This window comes from Culicoides brevitarsis, chromosome 1, assembly GCF_036172545.1.
Source record: "Culicoides brevitarsis isolate CSIRO-B50_1 chromosome 1, AGI_CSIRO_Cbre_v1, whole genome shotgun sequence".
Classification (NCBI taxonomy): Eukaryota; Metazoa; Arthropoda; class Insecta; order Diptera; family Ceratopogonidae; genus Culicoides; species Culicoides brevitarsis.
Window position 1 is genome coordinate 34,907,867 of NC_087085.1, and position 24,015 is coordinate 34,931,881.

The window sequence follows — 24,015 nt, forward strand, 5'->3', positions numbered from 1 at the left end:
TCATCTATCCAATTAATTATCGCTTCGATTTTGTTATTTTTCTGCAGCGACGTGCCTGTATTTCTAAAAGACGTCATTGACTGATTAGAACTCTTTTTTTTCGTATAATTTTCATTTTGAAAAAAAGTGCGGTTTGGAATGTTGACAAATGTGTAATGCATAAAAGATGCAATAAAAGCGAGCAATAAAACGCGTGTCAATTAATTATAAAAGCAAACTTTCTATTTTCGCATATCTCCTACATACATTATTAATATTATTAATGAATTTTATATACTTATTTATGCAACAATTAAATAAAAATATATATTAACCTCATAAGTACTTCTCGTTTTCTAATCAAACATAGAGATCTCGTGCCCAATGGAATATCATTAAAATATGTATCGCTCTTTTATTAGTGATGCAAGTCACACTTTTTATTTAATATAATGAAATTTATCTGTTTGTCCGTTCAACGAGTCTTTAATCATTAACACGCTTCGTGCAATTATGTGCGATGCTGCAATTGTTAATATTAAATTTATTTTTTACAATAAAATCCTTGTAAGATAAAACGTTTGAAAATTTAAAATATCATAAAAATCTTTTGTGCATACTTTTTAATTGATGTTTTGTGATGAAAATATTAATTTTTTTCTTGAAAAATTTTTACATCATGCAATTTAATAACAAAAGTAACTTTTATTTATGAAAATTAATTAAACAATGGTAGAAAAAGGTGTTTTGATGTTTATCTTAAATGAGTAATTTGTTCACAACTATTGTTTTGTTAGTTTATTGTTTAATAATTTTAACTAAATGTTGTTAATTGAAGTTTTGTATAAACATTTAAAATAATTATTTATTAATATAACTTTAAAATATATAATTTTTATAACTTTTTTTTTATATATTTTTATGTATTTTTTATTAATTTTAAAAAAAATAAATTATTAAAACTAAAAAAAATATAAAAATTTAAAATGTTTTTAGTATATAATATTAATATTTATATTTATAATTTATATTTAATAATTTAAATGTTTATTATTATTTTTTTTAAATTTTTATTTTCACTCATAAACGTATGAATTTATTAATGGAAAATTAATTAAAATTATTAATATTAATTATCGATTATAATAATAATATAAAATTAATTTAAAAAAAATTTTCATAATAATTATAATAAAAAAATTTTTCTGTATAAGTTATCAAAATAATATTATAAAGTTATAATTTTAATATTAATAATAAATTTTTATCAAAATGTATTTATCAAAATGTATAAAAAAATAATTCTTTTAATTTATTTGAAGACATTTGAAAATTTATGTAACTAAAGAAAAAGTATTTTTTATAAAAATGCATGTTTAAGTTACATAAATTTAAAAATCTCATCAAATAACTCTAAAAGAATCAATCGTCAATGTCAAGATTCTTCTTCGACAGTTCGTGATATATAATTAAAACGTTACGGAAAAAGATAAAAATATACTTTTACAGTAATAATTCCATATCATTTTCCTCGCTAATTGACATTTTATTGTACATTAGCATATTTTGTTGGTCTTTTATTAAACATTTCAATTACAAATAACATGCATTATCAACAAACATACACACAAAACATTCATTCATGTTTGCAAAAGTTTATTTATTTAAATTAACGTTGAATGTGTGTGTTTTGTGATGTAATTAAATTCCATGTGTAGAGTTATAAACTGGTGATTTTAACATAAAATTGTACAAAGTTATTTGAATAAAATTCATTATTTCTTTCGTTTTTTCTTTTATTTATATTTTTTTCTGCGTTATTTTTGTAAGTAACAAGTTGATTTAATTTGTTCTGTTTTGTTGGTATACATTTCAATTCAATTGTTGTTTGATTTAAAAATGTTTTGATCTGAAACAAATCACTTTTGAATTGGCATTGTGTCTTGCTAGCGGATTTATTTGTGAGAATCTTTTGCTTCTTGCTTTTTTTTATTAATTTTCTTCTTTTTTGTATTGTTTTGTTGTATCTACTTCCTTTTTCTCTTAACGTTACTTGCTCGCAGGAATTGTGTGAGTAATATTAAATGATTGTTGCGCTTTCGAACATCTGGAGTGGCAAGAATGAGCAGGAATTAGTGATGTAGAGTAACTTTCGAGTGTTAGGGGTGTGAAAAAAATTAAAAATAAATTAAATTTTTAAATTTAAAAAAAAATATTTAAATTCAATTTAAATATTCATAAAATAAATAAAATAAAATAAAAAATAATTAAAATTAATTTTAAGGAAAAATAAATAAAATTTTAAGATTTTTTTAATTTAAAAAATAAATAAATAATATTTTTTTCATAAAAAAATTAATAAAATTTTTAATAATTTATTTTTAAAAAATTAATTAATTTTTTTTAAAAAAAAATTTATAAAATTATTTATTAATTTTTTATTATTAATATTAATTTTTTCATTTTATTTTTTAAAAATTATAAAATTATTTTTATTAATTTATAAATTAATTATCATTTAATTATTTTATGTTTTTAAATGTTATTATTATTTTTATTAAACAAAAAATGGCAATCCCTAACACAAAACCAGACATTCCTTTTGAAAAATTAATCGTAATTAAACAGCCACATGTTTACACACACAAATCCAATGAATGACGCGGTGTAACGCTCAAGTGTTGATTAATTACAGATTCGTCATACGTTAAATGTATCATCATTCATCATATATAAAACATTTATTTTAGTTCCGTATCCATCCGACAGCAGAATCTTTGATGCACAAGACACTTTAATTTCTTCTCGCATTTATTATTAAATTGCAGCAAGCGAGCTTTTGGGTGAAAAATTACAAGTGTAATTGCAAATTACTGTGCAATAAAACAGATATCATGCTACACTTTTATTGTTATTATTATTACGCGTTATTATGCGCCGCACCGACAAAAATTGCAATTTTTACTGAAATATTGTGCCTGAACAAATTCATTTAGGAGGAGATGCGGAGGAATATTTATCTTCATTAGCACTTTGATTGTTTCGATGAATTAAATAAATAATTTTATTGCACTTTTGCCGGATAATCTAGCACATGTGCTATGATGAAATAAGTTTTGTATCTAATGATGATTACCTGAGCGAGTCTATAAAAGGGTCGTGGCGTGGGCAATTTCAAGGTCTATTTTGAAGCAAAGTGAAATTTTTGCATCTATTTACCGCACATATGCGAAATGATCAATCAAGTTGACGCACAGTGGGCCAATTTGGATTTTTTTTTATATAAAAAAAATTTCTAATAGTTTTTTTCATTAATTAGCAAATAAATTGAATTTCATTCAAAATTCAAAAATTTTTTCCAAAAATATACACAGTGGTCGAAAAATAAAAAAAGTGATCAAAAACTACAAAAAATTTAAACTCAATTTTTAAAATTTTAAACCCAGTTATTTTTATTAATTTTGGCTTTATTTTAAGAATTAATTATAATCAATTGTTTTTAAATTAATATTTTTTAATTAAATAAAGATTAATTAAATAATAAAGTTTTTATTATTTTAATTGTAGAAAAAAATATTAATAAAAGCAAGAAAAAAAAATTAAAAATAAATTAAATTAAATAAAAAAAATTGCAAATTAAGGTTAAAAAAAATATTTATATATAAAATTTAAAAAAATAGATTTTAGACTCAAAAATTAATTTTAGCCCACTGTGCGTAAATTTAATTTGCAAAAAAGCATCGCTTCACGTTAAATACTCGATCAATCAATTTGCCGTTACAAAACGTTACAATGTCGTCATGTTATGTAAGAAAGTGCAAAAGCATTTAGTCACTTCACCTTTGACAAGGACATCCACTGACAAACTCCCCACGTACTTCTTTATAAAAAAACGGTATAATGTAATCAAACACTTCACACATTCGATGTAAAGACATCTCTTTTGCAAACAATTGATCATCATTTTTTTCTCCTTTTTTCTTCGCAGTATTCATGAGTCACGTGCATGAGAGACAAAAAATGTGTGTCACAAATCCCTCATGTATGAGAGAAAAAAAATCGTTGAAAAAAAATTATAATAATAATATTAGAGGGAATCAGAACTGCATTAAATAATGTTATGACTGGCATTGACGATGACACAAAAAAACACGTCGCTGATCAACAAACGAAAAAAAATGATGCACAAAAAATTCCTTTGCTTCGTACATGATTCAATGCGTGTCTGGATGCCACAACAACAAAAAAAAGCTGCGGAGGAGAAAGGAACAAGAAAAAAGGGCGCATACAAAAAATGTTTTATATAATAATATTAATACAAATATTTTTCATATATATTGTACGAGCATATTATCAGCTTCACTTTTTTTTTGTGGATTTACTGCATGGGAACATATATATCTTGTGCGTGGCAGCATTTTTTGTGTCTCCTCGTCATCATCATCATCGGTGCGCGCAGTAAGTGATATGGAATGACAAAATGTACGGCAAAAGTGTAAGACCAGTAGTAAGTTGTGAGTAGCAAAAAAAAAGTCAAGAATGTTGGAGGAAAAATTAAGCGTAGACAATTTTTTATATTTGAGTCTTGGATGTGAGAATAACGTATGAACTTGAATGTGGTGCGTTTTTGTGGCTAATATTTTTTTTCTTTTATTTTTTTGTGTTATTAGAATAAAGTTATAATTGTGTGTGGATGTGTATGAATGCAAAAATGAACAATGCGAGGAATTCCAAAAGGAACGTTTTTTGTCTGAAATGAAATATTTGCGATGATGGCAATTAATAATTAGTGCAGACTTTTTTCATAAAATATTTTTTGATACATTTTCTATTTTTTTGTTCGTTCGTTTCTTTTGTGATTATTTTTTTTTTATTAAATTTTCATGGTTAACCATGAACTTTAATTCGGTAATTTTTTTTAATGGTTTAAAATTATCCCGACGGATTATTTTTTTATCATAAAAATATATATTTTAAAGTCGTGTTGATATAATTTATTAATTAATTAAAGAAAAAAATACAGTTTCTAGCAAATTTTTAATTGAATCATCACGAAAGATTTAGATTATATTAAGATTAATTTCTGGAAATTTTGTGCAACTTTTATTAATAATTTATTATTAGTACACGATTTTATTGATAAATTTACAAACAATGATATTGCAGTTTTGTTGTAATTCAAATGAAGTTGTATGAATAAGTTTTGAGTGCATTTGTTAAATTAATATCAAGTATTAGATTTTTTAATATTATTTAGTAGTATAGTTTATTACTATTTATTTACTTTATTATTTTTTTTAACTTATAAAAAATAATTATTTTATAATATTACTTTTATTCAAATTAAAATTATTAAAATTATAATAATTATAAAAAATATTAATATAATAATATTATTAATTACTTTTAATAAAAATTATATTTTATTAATATTAAAAATTAATTTTTTAATTATTTTAAACATTTATGTTTTCTTAAGAATTTTCTAATATTAGATTAAAATGTAAATAATTACAAAATTTTATGCATATTCAGATTTTTTAAATTTTATATCGTTTATTTCAAAAATATATATTATAATTATTATACGAATAACTATAAAGTTAATATTATTATTAATATTTTAAAATAGTTTTAATATTAACTTTCATAAAAATAATAAATAAACCTATTTTTATTTACTTTTAATGATAAAAATTAATTATTATATATCCAAACCAAGCTCTTTTACTAAAAAAATCACCAATTATTAGTTGAAAAGAATATATTGAATATTAATTATTAAATAATTTTATTAAAACTTCATAAATACTAAATTTTTAAAAAATTGAAAATATGTTAAAATTTAAGTTTTTTAACAAAAAAATTTTTCACTTATTTAAAAAAAATATATATAATTTGGTATCATTCACTTGTTTTTTTTATATTTACAAGTTACATGAGTTTTAATTCAATTTACTAACTCAACACACAATTTCTCAAGCAAACAAGCAAAAAACCAGTTATTATAGAGTTAAACATGACGAATGCAGCAATTAATATTGCAAATGAATTGATGCATCTTCGTTTTCTTGACAAACAAGAGGAAATGTTTGACATTGTATCATCCCCAGAAGAATACACGCACATGTACGAAAAATACTTGAATTAGGTGTTGTGCACATTTCAAGTGTAATTAATATTATTATCATACATTATGAGCGCATTTTTAAGCATTTTAGATGACAATATACTTTCATGTTATTTTTTCTTTTCTTTTAATGCGATGCGAGATCATTTAACATAAAACATGATTTTTTTCCTTCTTTCTTCCTTCTGTTTACGCAATAATATCACATCTCGTCGATCATATACATAATAATTATCATTGTTTTACTCTTATTACATTTATTATTTGTCGTTCTATTTCCATATTTAATTCAACTTTTTAAATGATAATATAAAAATATAATCATGTTTGTGGCATTTAATGATAGTGCGAAGTGAGAAAAGGGAAAAAATCATTTTAATTTAATTGGTATTGTTTATTTGTTCATAAAAGTATCGCATTTGTGTGTAATTTTTTTATCTTGTTGTCGTCGCGTCGTCATAAAAAAAATGCCTATAATTGTTGATTATTATTCGAAGTCCATATAAGTGTATATTTTGCATAAGGTTATTCAAGTTTTTCCATTGAACTTATGACTCCCAGCGGAGAAATAATGACAGTTACGATTTAATAATAACATTACTCGCACGCGGTCCAACGAGTCAGGGTGAAATATTTTTGATCTAGTTTCTAAATGTCTAAGAAGTTACAAGAAGCAAGCATCCATGAAGTGTTAAATCGTTTTAATGCTTAGACACCCAACAACCACGGAGATGATGATAATGTAATAATAAAGCAATAATGAAATTCATGGAACAATTCCGACGGTAAATTTCGACGAAAGTTTATAAAAAAAACGTCAGTCAAGCAAAAAAGTTCAATAATTTACCATAAAAAAGATACATAAAATAATATTTAAAGTAAAACTTAACAAAACAAAAAAAAAAATAAAACTTGCTTACCACACGCATTTCATGTTAACAATTGTCTTTAACATATTTGGTTCAAACTCGATACATGTTTAAACTTTTATTTTGTAATATTGTACGACGTCGATCTGACTTCTCTGAGTCAAGTCAAAAGGTTGCTTGTCGATACAAGAGAAAAAATGTTTAAAAAAAAATGTACATGACGAACAAGTAAAGCGCCGGAAATGGATAAAATAATGATACATTTCAATAGAAAAGACAATCAAAAAATAATTAGATCAATATGCTACTGCTTTAAAAAGACAAAAAAAAAACTGAAGAAATAATTATTGGCGTCTTTTTTTTATTTCAAGATTTTTTACTTTGTCTTGAGGATGACGAAGCTTCACAGATGTTAGATATTTTAGAGAGAGAGAGAACTTGAAACCACTGATCACACTCCGATCTTGATGGATAATAAATTACACATGATTCATAATGATATAATTTTGGGGTGTTGTGCGGTTAACACTTTCAGCATAAAAATATAAAGATAAAAAAATAAAAAAAAGTTAATAATATTATATGAATAAAGTGATGTGTTACGCACGTCTGGCGCACACTTATCGTTTATTAGAAATCGTAACTTTAGTTTTTTTTCTTCATTGAGAAAAAATAATATGAAACTCGTCAAGTGATGTGTGAGTAATTCTGTACAAATTAATTTAGACAAGTGTTGGAAATATGCTAAATAAGTAAAATATGTTGTCTGCTTTGTCTAAACAAAATTTGGTTGTTCTATGTGAGTCACTTGTAATTAAAAATATCATGAATATTTTTTTTTTTTTCAAATAATAAGTTGAATTATTATTTTATATTATATTTAATATTTTATATCATAGTTATATTTTTTTAAATTTATTTTATTTAATAAAAAAAATATTTTTTAAAATAAATTTATTGTTTAATAAAAATCTTATTGTTTCTATTTTTTTTTACAAATTTTTAAATTTTCTAAATTTTAATTTTTCATGATTGAAAAATATCAAAAATTTTTATTAAAAGTTGAAGTTAATAAAATTATTATTAAATCAATTAAAATATAAAAATTATATATGTATATAATTATATAAAAAAGTTTTGATTTATAGATAATATTTAATTATTTTTGAAAATAATTATAAATAATAGTAAAAATTATATTTTTTTGTAAAATATTGAAAAATAAATTGTTTTAAATAAAAATATTTTAATAAAATAAAAATATAAATTATTTTTATTATTTATTTATTAAAAATTTAAAAATATATGTATTATATTGTTAATTTATTTTATAATAATAGTTTTTTTTATAGCAACATTAAATATTTTCATAAAATTTAATATTTTGACGACTTGAATTAATTTTTATTTTCTTGACTGATAAGACACTTTTTAGTTTAAAATTAATAAGTATCCAAAAACAAAAAAAAAATATTAAATTTTCTTAAATTTTACTTAAACACTATCTTACCTTACTTTGAGATGCGTAATCTAATGCAAGCATGCAGTCGTTAAATCCTGCTTCAGTTTTTATTGCTGTTGTCAGAGGACCGGAATATTGTCCAACGCTGTCTCTATACCAAGAATACATTCTCTATCACTCTTTTGTGATGCATTTTAGATTATTGTTCAATGTCCACAAAATTACAAGAAAAAATAATAATATTTGATAAAATTTTATTTAATTATTTTTTTTATAAATTGTTAATTAATTAATTTAATTTATTAATTTTTCATCATTTTTTATCACTTAAATTCTAATATATTTTTTTCTAATTTTCTTTTATCTAAAATTTAATAGATATTCATTAGAAAAGTCGTCACTGTTTTTTTTTTAATTTTTCAATTTCACGTTTTTTGTTCAACTATAGGAAACTATAGAAAAAATTGAAGAAAAACACTTTTCACACCTTTTTATAGGTCTTTCGTTTTTTCTTTCAGTTTTTTTTGTCGTTTTAACTTTGCACCGGACCGCAGCGTTAATTCATACACGTTTCTTTTGCCGAAACAAAAAAAAGTTCACACATGACGTGAAGGACGTTCGTTTTTCTTTGAATCACTTTTCGAATTTAGCGGCATAAATTCACGCGGCGATTTTATTATCAAATTTTATGACGATGGAATTCTCGTCCGATATGCTTAAAATAATTTTCGAAACTATTTTGAATTTTTGCGTTTTTGGAATCCTGTTGTGTGTTTCTTCTTCGTCTTCCTTTCCGATAATAATAATATTTTTTTTGTGTTATCTTTCGGACGACGCGCTTTGCACACCTTTTGCGTTCAAGAATCAGTTGATAAATAATTTTTTGTATTTTAAAATATTTCGTTTTTCTCGATTATTTTTTTTTTCTTGTATTTTTCCAAAACAAGTAGCTGGAGTTTGCACGAGTAAAAATTCAACAAACGAAACGGGTCCGTGTATTTGTTGATAATGAATGTTCGTTCGTTGCAAAACTTCAAAAGAAGTTGCTTGGTTATTCAGTAAAGTATAGCGGCATTTTTGTGTACAGCGCACCACAATACACTCGCATGGGGGGAACAACAGCAGCCGATTGAATGAAACGGTTTATTCTCTCGCCACGTAGCTCGTGCTGGCAATGGGAAAAATGAACAAACAAACATCGATGCTCGGTACGGAGTATTTGAAAATCGTTTTTGAAATAAGACAGACAGGGATTGTTTAGTGTTTTTTCCTATAGACTATCTCTTTTTTACTGCCTTTGGGTGCTTACTACTGGTGTTTCGTGTACGTGCGTGCTACGATCGTAAAATCACTATAAAAGCTCTTTTTTATTCATTTTGTGTGCGATGATAAAAAGAGAATGCATTAGATCGAGTTGTTTCGTTCTGTTCTGGGCAACAACGTGTACGACGGGCATGCACAGAAAAGAAAATAAATGATAAGTTTTTGTTCGCTCGTTACTCTACGACGATTGCGTCTGCGTTTCAAGTGATTTCTAAAGCAGCAAGCGATTTAGTCGATGTTCGGCATTGGCAGCGAGAGGATATTTGGTTTGTGTTGTTTTTCATTCGTTTCGAGTTTGACGAACTTTGTTCCTTCATAAATTCTGAAATTATTAAAGAAAATTTTGCAAAGTTAATTTTAATTTTATTTTTTGTAAAATTAATCATAAAATATTTAAATTTAATTCTTTTTATTACATTTATGTAAAAGTTTGGAAAACTATAATTTTATTGGTTTTTAACTATTGAAAAATATATTGAAAAAAAAAATATTTAACTGAATTTAATTTAATTTAATAATAAATTTCAAAATATTTTTTTTCTTAAAACATAATATTTTTCAGTTTAAGTAAAAAATAAATTAAATTGTCAAAAATTACCAAAAAGAATTCAAATTTTTAATAAAAAAAATTAATATATGATAAAACATTTTAATTTTTTATCAAGAAAATTAAAATATTTAATAATATAAAAAAAAATATTTATCAATTTTCATTGGAAAAAAATATTAAAATTAAAGTTAACAATGAATTTAAAAAACATTTTTAAATAAAATTCTATTTTAATAAAATAAAAAAATAAATTAAAGTAGTTAATTAATTATATTAAATAAATTTAATTTTAAAATTTAAAACAAAAATAATTAAAGTAAAAAAATATTTAAATTTATTTTTTATTTTAATAAATAAAAATTTTAAGTAAAAATTAAATCAATTATTTTTACTATGAAAAAAAAATTAAAATATTTCACAAAAATATTGATCAATTTTTATTATAAAATAAAAAGATAAATTTTAATAAAAAAAAAATTTCAAAATTCAATTCTTTTTTTTTTTCAAAATAAAAATAATGTTAAATTAGGTACTTGACGAAAAAAACAATTTAATTCGCATTTTCCCCAAATTCATCAAAAACTGATTAAAGTCCCATTTGTCTTCTTATCTGCCATTGTAATCCGCAACCCGACAACAACATAATAACAACAATATTCTTAATTGAATTATATACCAACCTACATGAAGACCCGACGACGACGCTCCTACCATCACAAAGGAACAATAATGACTCGGAGCAAAAAAAGCGCGATCGCCTATCTTTAATCAGATAATAAAGATAATGCATTACAACAAAACAAGGCATAAAGTCATGCGCTTATAATTTTCAACAACGGCTACTTGTTCGCAACTTTTTTTTTCTTCTGCATTGAATTTCGGCTTAAGGGCAATCGCATGATCAGATCCTTATCACAACTCTGTTTCGTTTCTTAATCGAACAAAAGGCAATATTTAACAAGATTATGAGTTTGGATAAAAATGTTAACACGACATTTACCATTGTTTGATAAATGCGACAATAAATCGATATTTAAAAAGACGTGCGGGCGGTAATTATCACTAAGTTTGCATTTTTTGCAGTTGTGAGGTAATTCAAGTTCGCGAACGTTGTCCTTTTATTGCTGAAAGGGAGTTCCATCGGTGAATGTCGGTCAGATGGGAATTAATAAACATTGTTTTGTCAATATTCATTCGCGATGTTTTTTTAATTCCCTGAGTATTTACAACTGTAAGCGATGCAAAAAAGGTAATAAATGAAATTTCTTACGACATACGCGTAATGAATATATTTTCTTACGTGTGTGTGTTATCATAAAAAGTTACAAAAAATGTGTTTTTTCCTCGCATTATAATATTATATAGACATCGAAAAAATGATATGCATGTTTTTATAAAAATTAAGTTCAACGATGTCAAGCAAAAAAAATGTTTACTGTTTTTGTGAGTCTTTTACTCGTTTCTGGGACAAAACTTGACTTCAAATCAAAAAAAAAAGTCTAATGAACATTACGAATCGATCATTTCCTTGCACTTTTTTTTTCTAATAAATAAATATTTTTCTGTCTTTGTGCATTATTTAATGTTGCACACCAGATGTACGTAATAATAATCATTTGTGGTATCATTATTCGAAAGATGGTAATGGCATACAAAAAAAGTTCTAACAAGATGAGTTTTTTATGCGGCGATATTTTTTTTTGCATCTGGTTCGAGTCATTAGTGTGGAAGATGCGGAGATGATGAAATTGCATATTGAGGAAGCAAATTCGATTGTTTCAGCGAAGCGGGGGAATAAATTTTATGAATTACTTTGGGATAGGTCAGGGAGACAATTTTTTGTTGCCTGACGAGAGGATGAGGATTGTTAGTTTAGCGGTTGCGTGAATTGGAGTGAATGAACGGTATAGTTGAGTTTTTTTTAAGTTGGAAAGGAAATTGGAATAGAAATTGCTTTTATTTTAATTTATTTGACTTTTTTTTTCAATTTTCAAATCTTTTATTTTTCATTAAAAATATTTCTTTAGTTTTTAATTTAATATTTTTATTCAATTAATTTTTTAATTAAACTTTATTTCTTGATATATCAAAGATTTCAATAAAAAAATTTTTTGTCTTAGTATTAAAGATCTTTTTTAATCCAAGTTTTAATTTTTCGTCAAAAAACTTCGAAAAAAAAATCATTTTATTATATTTTCCATTTTAAAATAATTTTATTTTTTTTTATTTATTTAGGTAAATTTTATTAATTTTTTTTAGTTATTATTGTTTTTAATTTTTTTATTATTTTTTTTTATTTAAAAAAAATTATTGCAGAAATAATAAAAATTAATATTTATTTAAAAATTATGATTTAATATTTCTGTAATAATTTTTTTATAATTTTTTATTTTAAGGTTATTTTTTTAAAATTTAAAATATTTTTTTCTTAAATTTTATTTTAAATAATTTTTTAAATTTTGAGTAAATAATTCTCAAAAATACCAATTTTATCTCAAATTTTTATATTTCTTTTAAATATTTTGAAAAATAAAATAAAATGCCTTTTAGAAAAAAAAAATTAATTTCATTTCGTGAATAAAAAAAAATCGCTCAAGTCTTTATCACTCCATATAAAGAACCAAACATCAAAACACAATAAAAATATTCAAACATCTGATTCATTCAAGAAAAATTATGAATTCAATGAGAAAAAATGTTTTGATGTTTTTCTGGTTAGTGCTCTTCATATCAACTCTTAATATGTTGCATTGCATTGACTTCCACTCCACACATGTGCCATACATTGAAACCGTACTTAATGGATGAGAAAATAGAGCGAAGAAATTTTTCTAAAGCTATTTATCATTTCCATCCACAGTTCTCTTTATATTTGTTTGCATTTTAATATGCGTAGGATAGTTTTTTTTTGCGTTTGTTTGTTTGTCGTGCATACATTATCTCAAACTTTGTATTTTTTTCCTTCATGACAAAGAAAAAATCTTTTGAAAAAAACCTTCCTGAAAGAATTTTCAAAGTCGTTGTTCTTTATTCATGACGTTTATTTTTATTCATCTTCATTATTTTCATTATTATTTAACAGACGGAAGGGAAAAAACTGAAATTGTTGACAAATGGAATACAATCGTATGAAACTAACGAGCAAGTGAAGAAAAAGTGAGCGAGCTGGAACGAGTCGTCTGGAGTAAATATGATGGAACAGAAAAAAGATGTCTTCCGACTTTTTTTTCCTCCGTCTTGGAGGTAGGAAAGTTCTTTTGTTTTTACTTTTTTTATATGAGTAATCATTCAAACTTGGAAATAATTGTCTGTGTTGACCATGACTTGAGCTTTATTGAGTTATATTTGACACGTTTTTTCGAGGTACTTGACATTGAATTATTTTTTATAAAAAATTTTTTGGCGCTTAATTAAATTTTATCTTCATAAAATAAAATTAAATAATTTTGGCAGTAAAAAAAATTACTAAAATTTAAAAAAATATAAATTTTTAAAAAATTTTATGAATTTTGCAAAAAAAAATTATTTTAAAATAAATTTTATTAATATCTTTAATAAAAAAAAATATTTGTCACAAAATACTGATAAAACAAAACTTTTGCCATATATTCACAATTATTATTGTCTTATCTTTGTTTCATGTTGTTGTTGACTTTTTTTTATAATAAATGTCGCAAGCGACAAAAACCTATCTCGTCGTTGTATGTTTGTTCGAAAGCAAAGTTTTACTTCAATTTTCATTTATTATAATTTTTGCACAACAATCAGCAAGTTACATGCCAACAAAAACTCTATCTAATTTTGAAAACATAACATTTTTGCCTTATATGCAATATTCTCGTTCTGTTCTTTTCTTGAACTCCAAAAGGGTGTCCGAGAATTTTCACGAAATTTTCACTGAGAGCTGATTCGAAGAGACTTGGAGACACCGCAAAAGAACAAAATTTAATATTATTATATTTCTCTCTATGCAATATGAATGACAATCACCACAATCCAATTACACAAAAGCAAAAGAAGCAACCAAGCAACAACAACAAACAAGACGACACAAAGCAAAGGCAGGCGGCAAATTTCGCATATACACGACGACGCTACACTATTATTGTTATTTAAAAAGCCAAATGGAAGGCTCTGTCATACACAACGCTGTTCACTTTATCTTGAAAATTATTTTAATTTTATTTCATGCCATCCGTACGAACGAACGTGTAACGCAGTCGCAATTACGTCACTCCGCCTCTATCCAATCGCGGTAACCGGCAACTTGTGTTCACGTTTTCATTGGTTGGTGGATGAAATTTATGTGCGCGATGTTGATATGCGGCTTTGCATGTGTTGGTTTGATAAATAAAAGAATTGAGAGAGAGGAAAATTTGTGAGAGAATTCACCTGCTGCGTAGAAAGAGTTTCTTGTGTTCATTTTGAGCCGCAGAAGAAGGTTCGAGTGAGACAAGACGTTAAAGTAGGAACGAGAGGACTATAGAAAGCGATGCATTTGATCAAAAGTAAAGCTTGTTTGGTATTCTATTCACAAATGGATAAAATGTATGATGCACACGTGCAATAGTTACAAAGCTTTTTGTGCGGAGCTGTCCTTACGTGCGCTTATAAAATGGTTTTTGCAGTCAAGTGACACATGCAGCAAGAAATTTATGCAACACAATGGTAATGTAAATGTGAACTCTCCCTTGTGTGACGCTTTTTACTTCGAGTAGTAGGGTGTCTCATATCATAAAAGTCAATTTTTTCACTTTTTAAACCAATTTTTGAAGTAGAAGTAGAGCTTAACGAGTTAACGAGTAACATTCTTGCTTGGTTTGGATTAATTTATAACTCCTTAAACATTTCAAGTTATTTTTGGCAAATTTAAAAGTTTTGAGACTCATTTTTGATGAGCTTATAGTGGCTTTACATATCCAATAGGTACAAGGTATCGAGAGGGAAGTGCGAGAATTGTGGGAGAATTCTTTATTTTTATTGAAGAAAAATGTGAAATTAACTTATTCAACCTGGTCGTTTTTTGCTGGAATATTAGCTATAACTCTATTAAGAAAATGTATAAATACATTTACCTTTATAATGGTAATTAAGATAGTTCACACTTAGAACAATTAGATAAGTGTTGGACATCTATAATGAGAGGATTTGTCATACTTTTAAGAAAGTCCTGATTCTCACCGTGATCAAATATATTTTTGATGGGAATGTGGTAAGTCTTTCTATTTTCTCTCATAATTTTTCTCATCTTCCCAAACTTTAACTTCGAGTGTAAAAATCGATCAGCGTAGTTAACTAATTTTAATTTGATTCCTCAAAATCACGAAAAAATAGCAGAAAAAAGTTTTCGACATAGACATCTGAAATCGAACCAGTCTTCCTTCTTATAGGAGCTGTTTAAAATCTGAAATTAAATAAAATAAATAAATTTTTAATTTATACATAAAAATCCTTAAAAACATTAAGAAAAATTTTAAGAACTTACTTGATTACTTTGAATAATTCTCCTGAATACTGAAAAAAAATAAATTTTAGAATTAAAAAAAAACTTACCAAAAATTACATTTTCTGTTCATCCTACTTGCCCCCGTGAACATTAACGTTTTACAAAATGCATTTTATATAAATTAAACGCGACTTGAATGCATAAAATAAGAGCCATCGCAACAACAGTTGTGTACTTTAGTTTTGTTTTGTTAAAAATGGCAACCATTTACCATAAGCCTCACCCTCGTTGTCGTCGTCGTCGAGCCAGCACACGAAGAGGGAAGGAAATAAAAACAAACAATTGCATTATATCAAAATGAAAAAAAATATCTACTACGAGCAAAACATTACTTTCCACACAGAAACAAAACTAAAAATGGCACAAAAAACTATTATCATCATCATCATCTGTAGAGATATTGTGGCGATAAAAAAGCAGTAGCCTAATGAATATGTAATTTTAATCAATATTTTATGTAGGTACAAGTCGAGTCGTATACGGGACGACCAAAAAATAATCATAATATGAAAGATCGTTAAGAGAGTTGGCAATAAAAAATAGTGTGCAACTTTTTTTTGCTCTCCCTTTGCTTGCATCTTCATTACGAACGACGACTTTCGTTCGTTGGTTAACTGATGATGAAAAGAAATAAAAGTCCATACAATGCCAATGATTATAATTTTATTATTATTACGACGACTTGTTTCTCGTTTTTTTTATTATTATTATTTATTGTTAGAATGCTCTTCATTTTTTTTCTTCGCAAGGAGAGCGAATTAAGGCGTTAAGACCTTAACTTAAGTTTACTCGTAAAATTGAAATTAAGTTCACTTCATGGAAAAAAAGGTTAATTCACTCACGAAAATGACCAACTACTACTTAATAAACGAGCAAGTCAACAAGCAACCAAACAGTTGTTGTGCTACATATTTTTTTTACGATTTTTTAAAAAACTTTTTTTGTTACTGACGAATTACTTGAACTTGCTTTCAATCTAGTTGAAGGTGAGTAATTTTTGTTTATATTCGCGCGAATTAAAGTGTGTCGACCTTTACGGTTTTTATTTATTTCCTTAAAAAAAAACTTTTTTGTCATCATGGCTACTGAATTGACCTTTCTAAACTTTCTTCGCGGTAATTATCATTTGCAACTTAATTTCTCTCGCAAAATGGCGCTAACTAATGACAATATTTTTGTGGCTTGAAATGCAAAAAAAGTACCTCCAAAGACGCTTAAAATTAATTAATAATTATCCTAGCGGCTACTTTTGTTTACTATTTACTTCTGAACAATAGAAATTATCATTTAAAAAATTTTCATAATTACACTTGACCCTTTCAGGCACTTTTTCAAAAGAAACGCAGTAAAAAAGTTTGCATTAATTGCTACCGTTACTCCCCTTTTTCCGCACAAATCGCATCATTTAAAAACTTACAAAAAAACTTACCTGAGGTCTTTGGCATCGTCGATGACTTCAAAGCAAAAAAAAACTAGTTGTTCACTGTTCATGCAAAAATATCGCCGCCGCCTCGCGAAAAAACCTAGAAAAAAATTCAATTATTTCATAAATGGTAATCGCCGTGTAAAAATACATCAGTCACCGTTTATGTGTTTGCATCTTCCAAGTTACATTGCTTGATGATGAAATAACACTTTTTTTTTAACGTTTTCTCTCATTTTCACACAACTTGCTGTCCTTCCACGCCAAAAAGTGCATTACACGCAAAAATGAGATAAGACGCGAAGGAAAAACGAAACAATGTAATTTTGCATTCATTTATGGTTATTGCGCACCAACAACAAAGACAATTTTGATAAATGAACTCATTAAAGTAAGTGATCGTTAATAAAAGTAAAAACAGACAAAGAAGAAAAACGTTGCTCACTTCTGTGCATGCGGTACATGTGTGTGTCAGTCAGCAATTAAATATCGATGAAGAATCGTTAGTTGTTGGTAATTATTTTTGAGTTTTTGCTTCAATGTTGCAAAAATCATCATCTCGACGGTTTTTGATGCTCAACATTGCAACAATCAATAATTTTTCTATTAACAAAAAAAAAGATGCGTCTTTAATTGAGTATATAAACGCTTGCTTACTCGCAAGTCAGAGGTCTTTCTCTTTTGCTTGCAGCAATTATGATGCCTTTTTATGATTATTATTTAGCGATTAATTGCAGTTTTATTGTGTTTACAAATAATAGAGAGAAACAAGTTAAAGTAACTGCGAAATTATTTACTGCCAAACTAAAAAGAAATAAATTTTGTTTGAGACATATTTCATGACAATATTGGCTTGATATTTATCGATAAAATATACAACGCAATGAAACGCCTTGAATTTAAAAGTAAACTGGCAAGAGTTCAATCCGAGAAAATATTTGTCTCTATCTGAAGCTGAATATCAAATACGAATCTTGCGCATATTTTCTTGATACGGTGACCATATGGTAAAAATTTTATTAAACTCGTTAAATTTTCAATTGTTAAAAAAATTGCTTAAAATTAGGGTTTTATAAGATTTTGATCAGATGTTTGTTTATATTTGAATGGGTTAAAAAATATTTGCATAAACCAATAAATATTGAATATTTCAAATTACACTTTTACCAAAAATATAAAATTTACAAACTATTTTATCAACATAACTAACGAAAGCTTTTAAAATTCTATTTTGATCAGAAAAACATTTTTTCCATCGAATTGTCACTTTTAAACCTGCTTTTGAAATAATTTTTTCTTTTGAATGTATATTTCATATTATTACTCTAGCTTCGACAATTTCCAAACAATTTTACTCTCAATTGTTTTGAATGATTTGTTAAATTTCTGTGCTCACTGTCACTGTTACTTATATTTTTTTTGTCTTCGTCATTTTATGGTTGTAAATGTACTTGTGTAATTGAAAGGGCGAGACTTGTATTTTCTTTTAACGAACATAGTCTTTGCATAGTTTACATAGTTTGTTCATAGTCTAACACTTCGGCTTCCTGATTCCATTTGTTACGAGAAGGTTGGTTCTTTCCTTTATTGATTTTTTTTGTACTGATCATCCAGTTTACTTTAGGTTTTACAAGCGAAGGGTTACGAATTATTTCAAATTCTATTAAATTAAAATAAATAATTTATTTTGGTCTATTGGATATAAAAGAAACCAAAGCTGAAAAAATCATTTTAATTTTGAATATAGTCTATTAGAAAAATTTCAAAAATTTGTATTCTTCTCGTACTCTGCATATTATTACATTAGGATCCTTGATTTTTATACGAAACAGATAGTCACCGTATTTTCTGAAAAGTAAAGGATTTATAAACAACCCAGCATGTGGTTTAAAAATGACATTATTTTCGAGAATATTTTCGTATATATTTATTCATTAAATAATCGTGAAGATTAAAATCTGCAACTATCGCAAACAATATTTTCCCGAAAAAAATTCTCCCTTCATAAAAAAAACTTACTTTTATCCATGTCGGCAATCTATTATGTAGAAGTCAATGACGTGCTAATGCAAGAGAATTTATTGAATGCTTCGATTCCTCAAATAATTGACCATCGATATTATTTTTCTCTCTCCTCGAGCGTTTAATCTCCCTGCAAAGCAAAAAAATATACATTGTTATCATTTATTAAATTTGTTGTCGCTTTTGTGTAATAACAAGTTTTATTTTGAATCACCGGAACCAAAAAATATTGTGTCATTCATAAAATTCCAACGCGCAGTAATATGTAATAATCATCGGCGTCATCATCATTATTATTGTTCCATATGTATAATTTTTAATAAATTTGTAGCACATCATCTGCTACTGCTCTGTCCACTTGTTCCGATGTGCGTTTTAACTTTTATTTTAGAATCGGATGTGAGTGTAGGTCGTTAATGGCACGACGTGGTATTAAAAAGGCGTTATATTTGTCACACATTAGTGACACGCGGATGAACAATTTCATTATAAATAAGTGTAATTATGATAATAGAGACGAGCCATGGGTGAATGAAGACGCGACTTCAATGTAGGTCTCGCGCTTGTTTGCTGCGAAATTGTTTGGATAATATTTTGAGGTTGTTAAAAGTTAATTACGGTATTTATTTTAATATTTTTGGAGCATGATTCATGTCTTGAATATGGTGCGGGATAAATAACAAACCCTCGCGCAGAAAATAAATTACACTTGAATAAATTTTCGACTTTCCTTTTGCCAAGTATTTGACTCGTGTCACCACAGACGATATTAACATTTTATTATATTATATTATTTAATAAAAGGAAAAGTTGACATTTCGTGATTCGGAAGTAAGTGGCGTCTTGATGCCGATGCCTGTCGTCTATTTGCGACAAAGATAAATTTCTCTTTTATATTTATTCAAACACTCACTCATGCCATTTTGCCATGCAATTGGTAACAACATAACAAATTTGAATGGAAATGTCTGTCTAACAAATAAAACATACAAGAAAATGGAATAAATTTTCCAACATTTTTCTTCGTTGGTCACTCGTAGCAGCTAGTTGACCAAAAGTTATGTCAAGATGAATTATTTCATAAACATTCCCCTTTAGACAAACTAATTACTCTTAAAAAAGATGATTAGTGAGATTAGAGAGAGATGTTTGCCTTGGAGCCGACAAAAGGGGTGAACGAAATGAATTAATCTTTTCCGTATCACACTTACTCAGCAACAAATCTGTGTGTGTTGACCAAAAATATGAAAAATATTCCAAAAGACATTCCGAAAGAAAATAAATAACTAAATGACCATCAAGTGACCAGTTTTTCTGCCTTTTCCAAACATTTTAAAGGGTGATTTGTGATTTTTTAACCCCTTAAATGCCGAGATATCAAGTCAAAGTAACGCATTGGTCAAGGAAAATTTATTTATTTATTTTGCCTCGTAACGAGATAAGTAAAGACGATATCTCAGTCAAAACTAATAATAAATAGAATGATATTTATTAAATTGTCTGGTATCTTGTTAAATGAATTATAAACAATTTATTTTCCTCCGTTCACACATATGTATATGAACAGAAAGATGATGTATGAATTGCTACGTTGGATTTATGGGGCAAGAATATGAACAGTCATGATCCCGAAGACATGTAGAGAGAAATCTTTTTTACGTGTTTCTTGTGCTCAAAAAGGGTTTTTGGTTACTTATCATGATTAAATATTATGGTTGGAAGATTGGTGGTGAGTACATATTGATTTATTAGTACCATTGAATGTTTTCGAGATAATCGAATTTCGGTAAGATGTAATTTTGTGTAATAAATTTGTTCAATAAAATGTTTTTTGATTAATTTTTTACGGATTTCAGAATTTTATTTAATTTAATTTTTTATTTAAAAAAATAAAAATTATAATTTATTTTTAACTTTTTTTTTCTTAATAATTTTAATATTTTTTTTTTTTTTTTTTTTTAAAATGCTAAAAATTATTTTCATTAAATAAATTTCAGTGAATTTTCAATGAATAAATTTCAGAAATAAGAAGATTTTTTTTAAATTTATTTTTTTTTTATTAAATTTATTTAATTTTTTTTTTATTTAATTGCCTTAAAAATTTTTTTTTACTTTATAATTTTTATTTTTTTTTTAATTTTTAAAAACTGAAATTTTAATATAATTTTTTTTAATTTTTTAAATAAACAAGAAAATTATTATTGACCAATAAATTATCACTCAATCTCGCATTTCCGAGAATTGAAATGGAAAATTATAACAAAAACCGGAAACAATCATTAAACACAACGTGATTTATTTGAATAATTTTCTAAATAATAACATTCAAATTAGTACTCAGTTAAACGCGACACATTATAGAACCCGAGTTGCGTATTAATTATCATCATCATTGAATTTAATATTTCACAGAAAATAAATATGTTTCATCATTTCATTATGACAGTTATCAAAATAATTGGTCATGATACGATTCAGCGATTTATGGAACAATAACAAGAGAAAATTGTTTAATTTATTAAAATATTTCGAGATATTCGCCGGAAATTTAATAAAAAATCCATTGAGGTGCATTTGACTCAATATAACTTCGACACCTGCGAAAATTCACAAAGATATTTTTAATATTCATATTTTCTTATTGATTATTCGCATCTTGCCTTAGCTAAGCTAATAATAAATATAAAGGAGGGTGTTGGACACGCAAAACAACAAAAAAGATGCAAAACTAAGGGATAAATTCAATAAAATGTATTAATATCGAAAAACAATGGAGATAAGGAAAGAATATATCATGACGATGACAAAAAATGCTCGGCATGGCATAAGAAAATGTGTTTGGTCATTTCGTTAATGGTATTCATAATGTTTGTTTTCTGGCATGCAACATATTTTATGTTCACATTTTCTCAGATACGACGACAAGAAAAGAGATTTTCTTGCATTTCTTCGGGATTTAGCAGCATAAAAAACGACAAATTGTATGATTAAATTTGGAAAATATAGCTTTGTTTATGCAAGCTTTTACTAAAATTGAATTTTTTTTAAGATTCAAGCAAAAAATGAACAGAAAAAACTGCCAAAGAACGCGCGACAATTTAAAAAGTCTTACAGAATTTTCAATTATTATTAAATTCTTGTGCATTATCATCGTTTTTCGTCTTTTCAAATCCAAATCCACACAAAAAAGTATAAAATATTTATTTACGTTAGGTTATGCGCACATTATTGTTATTTTATCCACATTTTTTGCTGCGACTTTGAAGAAAAATAAATACCATAAACAGAAAATACAAAAATCGTCAATAAATTGTCTAATTTAATATTGCCGACAAATATTTGACATATTTTTAAACATTTTTCGTATAAATTATTATTATTTTTCCTTTTCGACGCAAAATTTATAATTTAGCACACAACTTAAACTAATGATTTTTAAGACGGGATTGGATTATAGAATTTATAAACGAAATGAGAGGCGGCTTTTTGACTGACAATAACAATCATTAAATTGTATATCATTAAAAGTCTTAAAAGCTCAAGAAAAAAGGATCTTAATTGTGCAAAATAGAAAGAAGGAACAATAAAAAAAATAATAATTTATATGAATTAGTTGTAATAAATTAATAGACAGAGAGAAGGAGAGAGACAGGCAAATCAATTTTTCTCACGTTAATCAATGTCATGCACTTTGCGATCCGTAATAAAAGAAAAAGAAAGAGATCCAAACAAAAGATTCCTTGATTATTATTGTTATGATATAAAAATATTGTTATAGTAGCTAGCGGTTTTTAGCGAAGTAAGTTGTTATTTCATAATTTATTGTTAAGCTAGGGTGTCGAGGAAAAATTTCAAAGAGCAACGATTGCAGAAAAAACTAACTTTCGCGGAATGATGCATCTTCATCATCATCATTAATGTGTTGGAGCAATAAATACAGAATATCTCGTCATAATGAAGATTGATAAGAATTGTGTTCGTTTAAATTTTGCTGAAAAGTTTTTAAAAAAATTGCTTGGTTTGGATTAATTGAAATATTTTTCAATTAATTTTTTTAGATTTTTCAGTTTGTTTCCAAAAATGTTGGCCTTCGAAAGTTATTTTCCTTCGTTCCTTCTTCAAAATGTCAAAGTCCAAGATGCTGTCAACGCTGATTCAAATCTGCAAAGAAAAAAAGATCTAACTTAATAAAAGCCCTTAATAATATAATTAAACAATTATTTCATTAATTATTCGCACATACACAAAAGAGAACACGACACATCAATTTTATATCACACACTCGTCTCACAACTTCGATATGAAATATGATGATGACTTAAAAATACATTTATTTATATTATTATGAAGGATTGAAAGGGGAGTAGAAGCTATTATTTAACCTTTTATAGTAGTAAAACAAGCATCCAAAGTCTTTTCAGAGTCAATTCGAATAATTACAGTTTTAATTCTACACACACACACAATTTCTGACAAGTCATTTTGATCCGGAATGTTACACTTGCCACATAACATAATAAATTGTGTGCGAGTTTTAAAGAAATTTTAACACTCATTCACCATTATCTCTCTTTTCATTTGAAGGGCTAATAGGATAAATCGCATAATCGCACTTTTTAACAAAATTAGGAAAAACAATTTTCAGTGTTCTTAAATTTTTTAAGTTTTTTAGTTTAAAAATTTATTTTCAAACTAATTTTTCATATTTAAGCTTACAAAAAAAAATTAAAAAAATCAAAAAAAAAAGTTAT

The 24,015-nt window shown here is 25.9% G+C and overlaps 1 protein-coding gene across 1 annotated transcript in view; it reads right to left on the reverse strand.

The window, feature by feature from the left end:
• LOC134837961 (zinc finger protein rotund) overlaps positions 1–8,550 on the reverse strand; it is a 42,947-nt gene extending 34,397 nt beyond the window's left edge. Inside the window, exon 1 of the mRNA XM_063853360.1 lies at positions 8,489–8,550. Coding sequence (XP_063709430.1) covers positions 8,489–8,521 — 33 coding nt within the window. The 5' untranslated portion in view covers positions 8,522–8,550. The remainder of the gene's footprint in view (positions 1–8,488) is intronic.
• Between the last annotated feature and the right edge of the window lie 15,465 nt (positions 8,551–24,015).